The sequence below is a fragment of the Tenrec ecaudatus genome, chromosome 12 (assembly GCF_050624435.1).
Source record: "Tenrec ecaudatus isolate mTenEca1 chromosome 12, mTenEca1.hap1, whole genome shotgun sequence".
Classification (NCBI taxonomy): Eukaryota; Metazoa; Chordata; class Mammalia; order Afrosoricida; family Tenrecidae; genus Tenrec; species Tenrec ecaudatus.
Window position 1 is genome coordinate 34,387,517 of NC_134541.1, and position 14,400 is coordinate 34,401,916.

Genomic DNA, 14,400 nt, shown 5'->3' on the forward strand with positions numbered 1-14,400 from the left:
CTCATGCTCCGGCCTCAGGCACCGCAAGGAGACGCTGTGGGTCAGAGCACTGTAGCCCAGTAGCCAGTGGGGTGGGGTGGTCTGCGGAAGCATTTACCTGGTGACGATCCCATTCTCGGCGAGAATGAAGGCTGCGGCAGGATTCGCTGCCCTGATGAGGCTCTGCAGCTGAACAAGGAGGGGGTGCCTCTGTTCCGCAGTGTGACTGGTAAACACCACGTTATTCACCAAACCTAGGGATCAGACCGAAGACAGTTCAGTCAGCAGAGTTGTGACTGGGGCCAAGGGCTCACACGGACGTGGGCCCTTGCTTTCTCCCCCGAGCTCCAGGATCCTCCGTGTACAGACACACTTACACCACAGTGCCGACAGACACAGACATCATTGGCTCCATCCTGGCACTGCCGCCTTCTGTACAGAATAGTCTTACCTCTGCAACGACCTGACCTCCTAAGCTCTTTTCTCTGACTCTGCTTTCTGCTTGATAACAAGCACCTCTCTGTCAGAGGGCTCTTGCCACAGCCTGTTCTTCACTCATTGGCACCTGCCGACCGTCACCAGTTCAGACACAGATGTGACCAAACACTAACCAATGCCAGGCTCTAACCAGTATGTTCTCCGCGGGCCCATGGCCATGTAGGTCACGGTGGAACTGCCGTTCCCAGACAAGGGCTAACACACATGCTCCCACGGTGCCTGGGGAAGGCTGGGGAGGCCATGGAACGAGTGGCTAGAGAGTGGGCCACGATCACGCTCAACTTTCTTGTGCAACTACACACTACAGAAAATTTGGAAATCAGTAAAACGATGACATTCCACCAGTTCAACATAATTATAATACAACTATTCCTCATTTAGCTACAAGCTCATTAATTGACATTTCACATCTAGGACAACTTTGAAAAACTTGCAGGCAGGGTTTCTGATGGCCTCAGAACCCTGGACTGTGGCCGGGCCAGGGTTCCCTCCATGGGCCATTTCAAAAGATATGCTGGTGAACACCACGCTATTCACCAAGCCCGAGGACCAGGCGAGAACAGTGCAATCTGCAGAGGTGATGCCCAGGCTCTATGAGGGACTGCTGCCACCTGGCCATGGGCCACCTCCCATTTTTCTGCAGTGTATTGGTGTGCCCATGGGGGTACAGGGAGATGATAGGATGACATGAGGTTCTCAGGTGGACCAGGGGAGGGCCCAAAGGTCCTGGGGATGGAGCGTGGTCAGTGAAGGAAGGTGGAAATGGCAGAGAGATGGGTGCTGTGTGTGGCTACGGAGCTGGGGTGGGTGGAGGGTGAGCAGAGCAATGGCAGACAAGCCCCGCCTCCGAGCCCTGCAGGCTCCTCAGTGGTGGATACGGAAGTCACCAACCCAATGCTTAACCCACGGTGCCACCAGGGCTCCTATAAGTGTGGGATCCTGAATAATGAATGGCCTTTCTGTACTAACATGATTTACTCTAGCCAAGGGTTTAGTTTTCTTAAATTTAGTTTTTTTGGGGAACAAACCTCACCATGTAATATAAGGGTCACAGAGAACATCAATTCTTTTTCTCTCTCCAGCTATCGTGTTCCCTCTCTGAAGGCAAGCACCGTTGTCAAGTTCTTCCACCTTCTTCCACGGAGCTGCTGAATGGGACGAGGATGGGACGAGGGTGGGGGAGTAAAACCCGCGTGGCTAGTCTGCCCTCTCCCCGCACCCCGAGTAGTGGCAGACTGCACACACGGTTCTGAGCCCTGTTTTTCTCACCTAAGCTTTTAACTTTTTAATTGTGGTGAATCTTACTTCTTCCTTAAAACCTTCCTTCATTCCCCATCCCCACATGCTCTGCATGCCACCTTGCTCTCTCACTTTCTCGGGAGACGAAAGCCCTTGAGTGACACGGGCAGCACACATAAAATAAGACTCGACTGCTTCGTATATATGAAAAACAGCATCACGTGGAGACTAAGAGCAAGGGTTCTGGGCCCAGGGAAACGGAGACTCTGAATTTGGGGCTTCCTTCATAACCGAAGGTAACAGGAGACAAACTGCCCAACCTTCTCTCCGAGTCAGAATTTCCTCCTCTGATAAATAAGAACATTAACACTGACCTTCAGGCTGTCAGAAAAGTGCTATTATAGGGCCTACACTTGGCTCACAACTCCCTGAAGTGCCACCTATCACCACCACCGCCGCTGCAAAGTGAGCATTAGTCAGTCTGAGGACAGGACTTAGCCCTGTGTACAACGAGCCTGGACCGATCCATTCTTCACACAGACAGTGGGGTCTATGGCTAAGGGGGCCTCAACCATCTCAAACAGTGGGAGGCCAAGTCAAGTGACTCCCAAGTTCATGGCTCAGAAGATGAGTGGCAATCACTAGTTTGAAGGCAACTTCCAGGTCTCCCGGCCTCCTGCCTACTTCCTTCCACCAACCATACATACACAGAAAGAGGGCGTACCAGACCTATAAAGACGGAATCTGACGTTACAGATCCACTCGGATGAACGCCATTTAAGACCGCAGATAGGGACCAGAAATGCTAAAGCCCACGGTCACGTTACAGTGGGGAGAAGGGCACGCGCAAAGGCGACAATGCATTATATCGGGAGCTGTCAGAACAGGCTCCCTCAGTACCTGTCGACCGTTTGGGGTCAACTTACCTCTTGACTTGAGACATGGGCCCTACTCTTCTCAGGCGCTTGCTAGTACTACAAGGCGAGTATGTCAGCCTTAGGCAGAGATGGTCTCTGTACCAGGCTTGGGAAACCTCCAGGGATTCAAGGGTCTGTCCTCAGCAGCTTTGTCCTGACATCCAAGGAGCGGCTGCAGCTCCTCCTCCTCTTCTGGCCACGTGGTCAGAGGTATTCTGGGCTGTGGAGTTACCTCTCAGCCCTCCCTCTCCTCCCACACATCAGCCCTCAACAAGGCAGGGGACACAAAAGCTCGGGGAGTCATTCTCCGCTCCCCCACCCCCTTCTCCCCTTTGCTTCCTCAGGACCTTTACTCTTGTCTTCACTGCTCAGTCTCTACTTCCAGGCTTTCTTTCCTGCAACTCAATCTTCCCACTGTAGGCAGAACCACCTTTCAAAAGCATGAAACCAATCATGTGACTTCCCTTCTTACAGTATTCCACTGGGTCAGCTTCCTCTCGGCTTGGCCTGCCCTCTCCGCCTCATTGGACTTTCTCAAAGGCCTGTGCGTGCTGGCGTCACCGCGTGGCCTCCACTCTTGCTGGTCTCCTGCCTGGAACCATCTTTCCCGTCCTCCCTGAGTGTGGCACCTTGACTAGCACCTCCTCTGGGAAGCATTTCCTAATGCTCCGGGACCAGGAGTCGCTGAGGAAATGAATGAGTGAACCAGGTCTAATAGGACACACGCAACTCACGTGACCCGAGGCAGCTTAAAAGGTTTCTCAGACATCTTAAAGTATTCTCAACCTTTTAAACAACTGATTTTTCATTGGTGAATTTTTTTTGGCGTGCAGGATGGTATTCAGTAAAAAGCCATCTCCCTCCTTCCTCCTCTGGTACCCTGGGATCGAGCGCTTTTCCCTAGCTGATAACCAGCTTTTGGGGTGTTTTTCCTTGGACACTGTGCGCATACAGGTATCAGGAATATGCAGAGTCAAGTTTTCTGAAGAGCTCAAAACCTCTATCCTCAAGGTCGCCCTGGATGACCTAGTTGTGGTAACAGCATATGACTAAAGGAATTCAAATGGAGAAGGCTCTAGAACTGTGTTGACTCAGCTTTGAAACAATTCCTCACACATTCTTCCTGCTCAGAAGCTTTAACATGCTGAGGGAACTTCCTTGGCCACTGCCCCAAGGAAGGTGACACCGGTGGGGCCTGTGTGCCCATGCCCGTTTGGAAAGGGCACCCTGGAGGCTGCAGGGGAGGTAGGGAGGCCAGTGTGAAGGGCCTGCTGCCAGAACCCCGTGTCCTGGTGCAGCCACAGGAAGCGAATGGGGGCCTTGGAACTGAGTAAGATGAGGCCAGGTCCAGAATGTGCACAGTGGGGAAGCAGGCAGGATCCTAGAAGGCTCAGCACATTCCGGAGGTGGCAAACCGGGGATCCAGATCCTGCAAAGAGCCCGAGATTCCCAGGGGTGGAAGATAAGAGCCGTCATGGTGGTTCTTGCAGTGAGGAGCCAGGAAAGGCCGAGGGGAGACTTATAAAGGCCTTGAGACTCTTGTTTGGTACATGCTTGGGCAAACAAAAGTGTGGAGTCAGACGAATTTAAACATGCTAACTCAAGCAGTACACAGCAAGGTCACAAGTGCAAGCCAGGTCGTGTAAGAGAAGACTGGCGTCTGGGTCTCTGACAGACAGCTGGCCCAAAGTCCCGTCTGTTGCATGAACACCAAATGGACACAGCCTGGAGGAACTGTGCAGATGGAAAGGGCTTTGCCTTGTAGGCAAACAAGCCGGAGGATTATCCCCGGCATTCCTCAGGCCAGCTAAGTAAACTGTCACCTGCCAAGAGGAAATGCCAACTCTGAAGCAGGTACGACAGCAATCTGGAGCACAGGGCGAAGAGGCCACGGCGGGCGGCTTCATCGTGTTTGGGCCGGGAGCTTCCTTCTGTTCTGTCTCAAGGAGTGGGACCCTAGATCGAGCCAAGATCTCACTAGACCAGGCAGTGAGTAAAGCAGGCAGCCTGACCTGGCCCGTTCCCAAAGGCGGAGGAACAGATCAGGTCTGTCAGACCATTTTAGGATGAAAGGCTTTCTGGCGGCCCAGGAGAAAACAAAGCTCACTCCTTTCGTCTATCTACAGGGACTTCCAGAAGCACAGCAGGGTGGTAAATGCCTTCACTGCTTTCCAGTGCGTGGTACAGTGCACCTGGTTTGCTTTGAAGCACTGAGAGGGTCTCCCAGTCCTCAGATCATCTTGGACCTGCAACACAGCCCCTCCCCCATTATGGAATAAACCTCTATTGTCAAAAGCCTCTATCAGGGAGGCTGACTTTTGAAAGGGAGGCCGTAAGCTCCCTCTGGACTCGAAGAGCTTGCCCACTGGTGGCAGATCCCACTACCAAGTAAGTCATCAAATCTCCTGGGAAAGAAGAAATGCTTGTCTTTGATCTCCCGCCCGGGTAGCCCATGGCCATGGCAAGCCGGATCAGGTTAGCCCCTAGGTTCCCTGGGCCCAGATGCAAGGGGAAGAGGTAGCCAAACCAGACTGACCCACCCTCCCTCGGGAGTTTAGGAACCAGAACATACAGCCGCAAGGGCTTTGTCATAGCTCACCACAGCCCTGGTTTTCTGTACGCTTAGAATTGGAGAACAGGTTTCCTCTGAGCAATGAATTGGATGGAAGTGTTAATGAAATGTGCCTATACCAAGTGCTAGAGAGAACATAGTCAGTGCTGGTAAAAGAGCTCTAGCTCAAAGGGGCATTTCTCTTGGCCTGTCCCAAGTTCACAGGCTCGGCAGTGAAGACAGCACTCCCTCAGGGTAGCCTGACCATCTGTGCCTGTCCCTCCTGCAAAGATGCAGAAGAGCCAAGCAACGGCTTAGCCACGATCACGCACTTGATGCGCGCCTCGGAAGGGAGAGGGGACATCAGCGTTAATTAGAGTAAGACATGGCCCAGGGTTGGACAGTTGAGCAAAACTCCAGCTACGATTATTGGCCAGTACTGTCAAAGAGGCTATGAACCAAAACTTCCTCACCTTTTCCTCCCACCGCTTCCTCCAAGTCCACCTTCACTACCCCCAGTCTGAGCTTCCCGACCCCACACCACGGCCCCTCAGGCCCACTCCATCATGCCTAATGCCTCTCTCTGGCTCACGGGCTTCCTCCAAACCTAACCCCTGCCATTGCGTGACTCCCGTTCCCAGGGACCTGAGAGAGCAAAGGAGAAATGCTCCACAGGGTTTCCCACACCGCACATTTTTACAGAAGCCTCTTCTCCTGGGGGGCAGCTGGTGGTTCAAACCAGTCCCCTTTCGGTCAGCTGTCCAGAGCCAAACCCACTATTCCTCAGCACATAAAGATGTGTGATCCTTTCCCTCTTGGAAACCATTCCCTTCTATCACCTTTTCTCTCTGCTGTCACTCCATCGACCCTAAAGCAGCATCCATGCGCGCTGGCTCCTGTGCCTTGCTGTCACCGGCCCACTCAGACTGGGCCGTGGCAACATGGCTCCACTCAGATTCTCCTGTGGAGCTTCCGGCGTCCTTCACACTGGCAAAAGCCTCAGACGTTTGCATTCTCCCCTTAAGATCTCTGCCACAGTCAATACCACTGAGCTCTTTGTTTCTCTTTCCGAGGGCCTGGACTTCTCTCCCTTCACATTTCTGACTTTCTGTCCATTTCAACTCTGCAACTGGCCAGCCGCCAGCTGACCAGTCATGGCTTTGATCATGATTTCCAAACATGCACCTAAGATTCAGGCAGCTTCCCTCAGTTCTGAATTTACAGAGCCAACCAGCCACTGGATTCCCCCTCTTTCATGCCCCTACCCCAGTTCCAGCAAGAGCACATACACCATCTCCCATCTCCCCCCTCCTTCCATGCTATTTCGAGGCTAGGTGCTACCAACCTTCCCAATCTCCCAGGCTGGACAGATAGGTGTCACCCAGATACTGCCTTTTCCCTCACGCCTCTGAATCTCGTCTGTTACCAGATCCTCCTGACTCATTCGCCATATAAATCTCCCTAATTTACCTGGGGTGCCTAATTGTGCAGGGGCCTAGCCAGCCACCAGCCCACCCTTCTTTGGGGTGTACTGCCTGGAAAGCAACAGCAGCTTCTGAAAGCAGGACTGAGACTCCCTGGCATAGCAGTCCACCATACACACTCGTCCCTTCAGTGAGCTGGCATCCTGCCCTGGGCTGCTCAAGACAACAGCTCTGGAATGCTCTGTTGTCTCTGCTTCCTGTGGACGGGCAATGGGATCAGCAGGGCCAAATGACCCGGGGACAGTAAGTTGTTTTCTGCCTGGTGATTTCTGCTTACTGGGCTGGCTCAGGAAGCCCAGACCCCAGGTATATCTTCTGACAGCAATGAGTATTTCATACTCTAGGGAACTTAAGAGTTTATTCTGGGAGTGTCCAGCCACCATAGACATTATGACTAAACAGTGCTGCTCCCAGGGCTGCCAGAGAGGAGGCCAATGTGCAGTGGAGTGCAACCCACCGACGGGTGGGTTTTTATGAACGTTATCAGGGAGATGTGGACAATTCCAATGTGCATCAGGGAGAGCTTCAGGGAGGCAGGTCCTGCTGGACACATTGCACTCTTGGGGCAAGAGACGTCCATGAAGATCTTGTTGGCCCAGAGGCTGGGAATCCCCCTCAGTGGTGTTAGCTGCAAGGGCAGGGCAGTCTTACAGCCAGTTCAACAGAGGTGTTGTCATGGCGATTTACTGCCATGAATTGACAAACTCTTAGAAGAAGTCTGCCTCTCAAATATAACAAAAGTAACATATGCTCTGTTCATAAGTACAGATAAGAGCTGGAAACACAGAATCCAGGACAGATAGACCCCTCAGGACCAATATTGAGAGTAGCCATACCAGGGGGGAAGGTGCGGGGAGAAAGGGGGAACTGATCACAATGATTGATATATAACCAACCCCCTCCCAAGGGAATGGACAACAGAAAAGTGGGTGAAGGGAGACATCAGTCAGTGTAAGAGAAGAAAAGAAATTTTATAAATTATCAAGGGTTCATGAAGGAGGGAGGGAGGGAGGAAGGGAGGGAGTGAGGGCGGGATAGGGAGGGGGGAAAATGAGAAGCTGATATTAAGGGCTCAAGTAGAAAGAAAACGTTTTGAGAATGATGATGGCAACAAATGTACAAATGCCTTGACACAATGAATGTATGTATGGATTGTGATAAGAGTTGTATGAGCCCCCAATACAATGATTAAAAAAAAAAGTAAAATATGCTCATTTTCCCCAAGGCAATTTCGTTTCTTTTAGATATTGGGATGGTAGGTAGGAGCATGAAGAAAGTTCTTTTGCATCTGCACAGAATGTGAATGGCAGGTAACAGAAAGTAACGTATGTGGCTTACCTTGTGAACACTGGTCAAGGCATTTAGGAAACAGGAATCTAGAGGGAAAAGGAAACATTTAAAAAACATTAATTTCAGAGCTGTCTCTGCTTATTTCTCACAAAAACCTGAATGCGACCGATGTGCAAGCTGACTTAATTCATGGGAGAAGCTACTGGGAGTACTGGGCATGACAGACAGTTGTCATTAGTCAAACAGCGGGAAAGGCTCCAAGAACGACGACAAAGCCATCCTAAAACAAAAGGCTCCGGAAGCCAGGAGCTTCCACAGTGGTCTACGCCCCTTGGAAGTCCCCAGGTGGACAGCTCTTGGCGGAATGGTGATGAGTTGGAAACCGGGGTCTGGGTCAGCTCTTACACTGTAGGAGATGGAGCGAGCTGGTCTTTGATGAAAGAGATACTGTCCCGATGGTGAACAGGACACTTCAAGGGGAAATGAGAGGAATTACATTCATGGCTCTTGAGTGTCAAGGCTGTCACACTTCCCTTTAGGTGCACAGCAGAGTCCCAGTGCCCCTCGGTCTCGTCCTTTATCTCAAAGAGTCAACGCAGAGAGGGGAAATGGCCGTCTAGACCAAACGTGAAGCAGGAGCAGACGAGCCTGTTAACCACTGTAACACTGCAGCAAGCTCCAGAGAAAAACCTCAATATAGCCTGCGGGGTTTCAAATCCCTGACCTCACACTGCACATCACACGGTTCCGGGCGGGGACAAGTTCATGAATGAGAATAACTTCCTTTTACCGAGTGCACGTGGGCATTGCACAAGCAAGCATTGTGCATCTGGCTCTGTCCTCATGTCCACACGCTATGTCACAGATGGGTTTGGGAGGGCTAAATCGAATACACACTTTTCTCAAGGTCGCACACCTGTGACGGGACTAAGACAGAAACCCAGGTACGTTCGGCACTACACAGCTGGCTGTGTGTTCCCCCGCTCCCGCTGAAGTTACCCATCTGGCAGGTGCTACTGCTTCTTGAAACAGTTTGGTGCCCCTCAGAGTGAAACAATTACCAGATGGCTTCCTAGTGGATAAGTTATTGGTCTTTTTCAAAATTTTGTCATATTATCTCTTGTAGTCATTTCCATTATCAAGGCCATATTTTCCAACTCCCGAGCCTTCTTGTTTCCAACTTTTGAGGGGTGATCTCCAGTAATTATCAGTGCATCTTCAGTGCATGTTGGACCAATTTCAGACTGCACAAGCTGGTAAAGTTCTTCATCTTTGGCATAAGTGGTTGATGCATAAATCTGAATCACAGTTCTATTAGCCAGTTTCTTTGCCGACAGGTGGATATTATTCTACCACTGACAGCCTTTTACTCGAGGGTAGATGTTGGACTGTTCTTACTGATGTGATGCCCTTCCTTTTAATCTGTCATTTCCGGCATGGATACATAGTATACACATACATGCTAGAAAATGTCAAATGACCCCCTGTTCATCCAACACTCCCCCTCCCCCAAAGCAATCTCCACAGAAAGAGCCCCTGGTTATCAGTCTGGTGTGGATTTTCCTAGGTATTTTCTGCACATATACAAATAAACATTTAAGAAATATATACTGGTTTGGCAATTTGCTTTTCTCACTTATGCAAATTTGTCATGTGAGCACATGAATAGCTATGTAATGTTAAAAAATGGTTATGTACCATTAAAAATCATTTTATTGGGGGCTCATCTAACTCTTCCCACAATCCGTAGGTTATGTAACATTTTATGTTACTATATGGCTACATAATGACTGATGTAATCAGGGCCACACCTGCTCTGACATTGTAAGCATTACTATTCTGAACATTGCGGAGCACACTGGCCATGGCTGTTGGACACTTTTCTTAGGGGTGGGCTTCGGAAGTTCATTTCCTGGTAGAAAACAGCTCTCCAGACTTCCTTGGCGCCCATGTTCCACCTTCTTTAAGAACGGCACGATTCTGCAGTGCGCCAGATGAATGAGGACGCAGGTGGTAAGCTGGCTCTGTTTTTGGTTGAAGGAGGCAGTGGAGACGCCCCCATTCCTGGTAGTCTGACAGAGATTTGAGTGTGTTCCCGACAGCTCCACGGAGACAGCCCTGACTCACTGACCTTCCTAGAGATTCTGGATCCTATCTAATTATTGTTCTGTTCTTGAATAAACCCCTTCTATGGAAAGTGCCTGAATGGGTTCAATTGTTTGAAACTTGGAATCCCTGTGGCAGCAGACACCCATATACATATAAGAGGGGGCTTCAAAAAGTTCATGGAAAAATTAGATTTTATTTTTTATTTATTTAAAAAAACCATTTTATTGGGGGCTTGTACAACTCTTTATCACAATCCAAACATTCATCCATGGTGTCAAGCACATTTGTACATTTGTTGCCATCATCATCCTCAAAACATTTGTTTTCTGTTTGAACCCTTGGTATTACCTCAATTCCCCTTACCCCCTTGCTCCCCTCTCCCTCATGAACCCTTGATAATTTATAAATTATTATTATTTTGTCATATCTTACACTGTCTGACATCTCCCTTCACCCACTTTTCTGTTGTCCATCCCCCAGGGAGGTTATATGTTATATGTAGATCCTTGTAATCGGTTCCCCCTTTCTACCCTACCCTCCTTCCACCCTCCTGGTATCAGTACTCTCAGCACTGGTCCTGAAGGGATTATCTGTCCTGGATTCCTTGTGTTTCCACAGTCTTTATCTGTACTAGTGTACATCCTCTGGTCTAGCCAGATTTGTAAGGGAGAATTGGTATCATGCTGTGGGGGTGGGGGGAAGCAGGGGGAAGGGGAAAGCATTTAGAAACTAGAGGAAAGTTGTATGTTTCATCATTGCTACACTGCACCCTGACTGACTCCTCTCCCCGTGACATCTTCTGTTCGGGGATGTCTAGTTGTCTACAGATGGATCTTGGGACCCCAATCTGCACTCCCCCTCATTCACAATGATTTAATTGTTTTGTTCTTTGATGCCTGATACTTGATCCCTTCGACACCTTGTGATCACACTGGCTGGTGTTATTCTTCCATGTGGGCTTCGTTGCTTCTGAGCTAGATGGCAACTTGTTTACCTTCAAACCTTTAAGACCCCAGATGCTATATCTTTTGATAGCCGGGCACCATCAGCTTTCTTTACCACATTTGCTTATGCACTCATTTGTCTTCAGTGATCTATCGGGAAGGTGAGCACACAATGATATGATTTTTTTGTTCTTTGATGCCTGATAACTGATCCCTTCAGCAACTCATGATCACACAGGCTGGTGTGCTTCTTCCAGGTGGGCTTTGTTGCTTCTGGGCTAGATGGCCACTTGTTTACCTTCAAGTCTTTAAGACCCCAGATGCTATATCTTTTGTTAGCCAGGCTCCATCAGCTTTCTTCACATGAAAAATGAGCTTTTCATTCTATTTTTCCCCATGAACTCTTTGAAGTCCTTTTATATATTTCTGCACATCTGTACAAATACAGTGGTATGATAAAAATTCTACTAATGGAAGGGCCAAATTTACCTCCAAAGAGTTACCATCTTACATTCCTGTTAACAGTGTGTGAATGTATGTAGTTTTCCATATTCTTGCTACGTGCTATCAGTATATATGTTGTCATTGAGTTGATTCTAATTTCTGGAGATCCCATGGGTGTTAGAGTAGGCCTCTGCTCCTTAGCGTTTTCAATGGCCAACTTTTTGGAAGTAGATCATTAGACCTTTCTTCCAAGGCACCTGTGAGTAGTCCTGAACTGTTAACTAGCTGAGTGTGCTAACTTGTTACACCACCGATGGACTCCTGTTGCTTACTATACCATTCCCAAACTCAGTGACGCTCATTCTTTCTCATGATTCTGAGCTGGCCAGGCAGTTCTTTGGTCTAAAATAGCTCAAATGGTACAGAGTATTTAAGACAGATTCCTGGGTCTCTCTCCTTGGGGTCTCTCATCCTCCAAGAGCCTATTTCAAGCAAGAGAGCAAAAGCCCAACATGCGTTTCCAAGTCTCTGCTAGTTTCATGTCTGTCTGCTTATGCCCCATTTGTTTAAATAAGACACATCACCAAGTCCCAATTCGAAGGATGAGGACTATCAAGTCTTCAAAAGCTTGTAAAAATGTTAAGATAATGGAATTTTTCCATGAACTTTTTGATGTCCCCCTGCAGATCCTGACTTTTGATGGAAGGGCGGGGGTGTGGTGGGGCCGGGGTGCTTTTTGTTGGCCACATTTTCCTATCACAGTTGGTTAGCTACATTCTTTTTAATTGAATGGGTTTTAATAATTTTAAAAATTATACAGGCTTTCATAATTTCCTAGTTTTTCTTTAATCACAGGTCCCATAATTCTCTAATTCTATTTATGTACATTCTTGGAGAATAATTAACTTCTTAGCAGGACATCAGTGAATCACTATAAGAAATTACTTCCAGGAAGACATTCAGAGATAAATTTAGAAACCAATCTTTAATATCTAGAAAATAAGCAAATTGGTAATTTTGATTTATTGACTTAAATAGTACTTCCTAATACAAAAAAATTAGTATACTCACATTTCCCATCACTTACTCTCGATTTTGTTACATATACTTTTAATATTCCATACCTATAATTTACTTAATTTTAGCCTTATTTCTCTATTTGGACAGATTATAGACACTTCAGTCCTTTTCTATCTTAACTACTTCTCTTCAAAGACACCTAATGCACACATGTTGAAATACTCATCTAGCCAAACATATAAAACATATAAAAATAAACACTCAGTATGTACTAGGCAATCACAGACCCGACTGGTTCTTGTTTTCTCAAAAGCTAAGCCTGTCTTCTCTTTTTCTCAATGATAGTTCCTCTGTTTATTTCCTCTTCAATTTATCTTCTCAAGCAGCTCCTTTGCACTATTTCAAATGGCATCTTATTTCTATAGTAATTTTACTATATATAATCTTTATTTCTTTTCTAGAGCTTTAATAGTTTATTTTCCATCAGTTTTTGTTGGCTCCTTTTACCTCAGATTACAAAAAAAATTTAAGACCTCTACTGACTTACCATCTGCTTACCATGGAATTCACTCATTTAAACCCAATGATATTTAATGTAAATTAACAGACGTATGCAACTATTACCACAATTCAATTTGTCACCCCCCCCCAAAAATATCCTGACGCTCAGCAACTTTATATGGAAAGTAAAGACACCCAGGATAAACAAAAAGTATTAAAAAAAGGTGAGCCATTGTGATAAGAGTTGTATGAGCCCCAATAAAATGATTTATTAAAAAAAAAAATGAGCCAGTCAGAGTGCAGTATAGCACAGATGAAGCATACATCTTTCCTCTAGTTCTGTAATGCTTCTTCCCCCGCGACTATCATGACCCCAATTCTACCTTACCAATCTGGCTACACCAGAGCATGTAAACTGGTACAGATAGGAACTGGAAACACAGGGAATCCAGGACAGATAAATCCCTCAGGACCAATATTGAGATTAGTCATACCAGAAGGGAAAGGAGAAGGTGGGGGGAACCAATCACAATGATCAACATATAACCCCCTCCCAGGGGGATGGACAACAGAAAAGTGGGTGAAGGGAGACATTGGTCAGTGTAACAAATGAAAAAATAATAACTTATAAATTATCAAGGGTACATGAGGGAGGGAGGGGAAATGAGAAGCTGATACCAAGGGCTCAAGTAGAAAGAAACTGTTTTGAGAATGATGATGGCAACAAATGTCAAATGTGCTTGATACAATGGATGAATGGATGGATTGTTGTAAGAGTTGGATGAGCCCCCAATAAAATGGTTAGAAAAAAAACTATTTAAAAAACACACACACAAAAAAACAAACAAACCACCGAAGTTGGAGGCCTTTAACTCCCAGATATCAAAATCTATTCTTTAGCCATCATAATCACAGCGGTTGGTATGACAGACATGTTGACCAATGGATTAAAACTGATGAGAACCTAGTAACACAGCCAAGCACCTACAGACACCTGAATTTTGATAAAGGATTAAAACACATTAAATGGGGAAGAGAGACTCAATAAATAGTGCTGAAAAAGCTTGATCTCTACATGCAAAAGAATCATACCCATCCCTCTGAAAAAATGATACAAGACCCATACCTCATATCATGTACAAAAACAAATTCAATATGGATTAAAGACCTATCTACAAACCCTAGAGCTGTAAGGATCATCAATTATAAAAAAGAGAGAGAAAAACTAAAAGGTTTTCATATAAGGCACATAATGAAGAAAAAAAAAAACAAAACCCACACACTGAAACCAAAAACCAAACTCACTGTTGAGTTGATGCAACACACAGCGAGCCTACAGGACAGGGTAGAACTGCCCTTGTGAGTTTCTGTTACTGTAACTTGCTATGGGAGTAGAAAGCCCTGTCTGTTTCCTGTGGAGCTGC

General features: G+C 47.1%; 1 protein-coding gene across 2 annotated transcripts in view; it reads right to left on the minus strand.

Moving 5' to 3' along the window:
- Positions 1–14,400, minus strand: part of DNAAF9 (dynein axonemal assembly factor 9) — a 132,586-nt gene that overhangs the window by 16,713 nt on the left and 101,473 nt on the right. For both annotated transcript variants that reach the window (XM_075563923.1, XM_075563922.1), the window contains exons 29-30: positions 8,007–8,044; positions 98–233 (exon numbers count right to left, since the gene is read on the minus strand). In XM_075563923.1, coding sequence (XP_075420038.1) covers positions 98–233; positions 8,007–8,044 — 174 coding nt within the window. The remainder of the gene's footprint in view (positions 1–97; positions 234–8,006; positions 8,045–14,400) is intronic.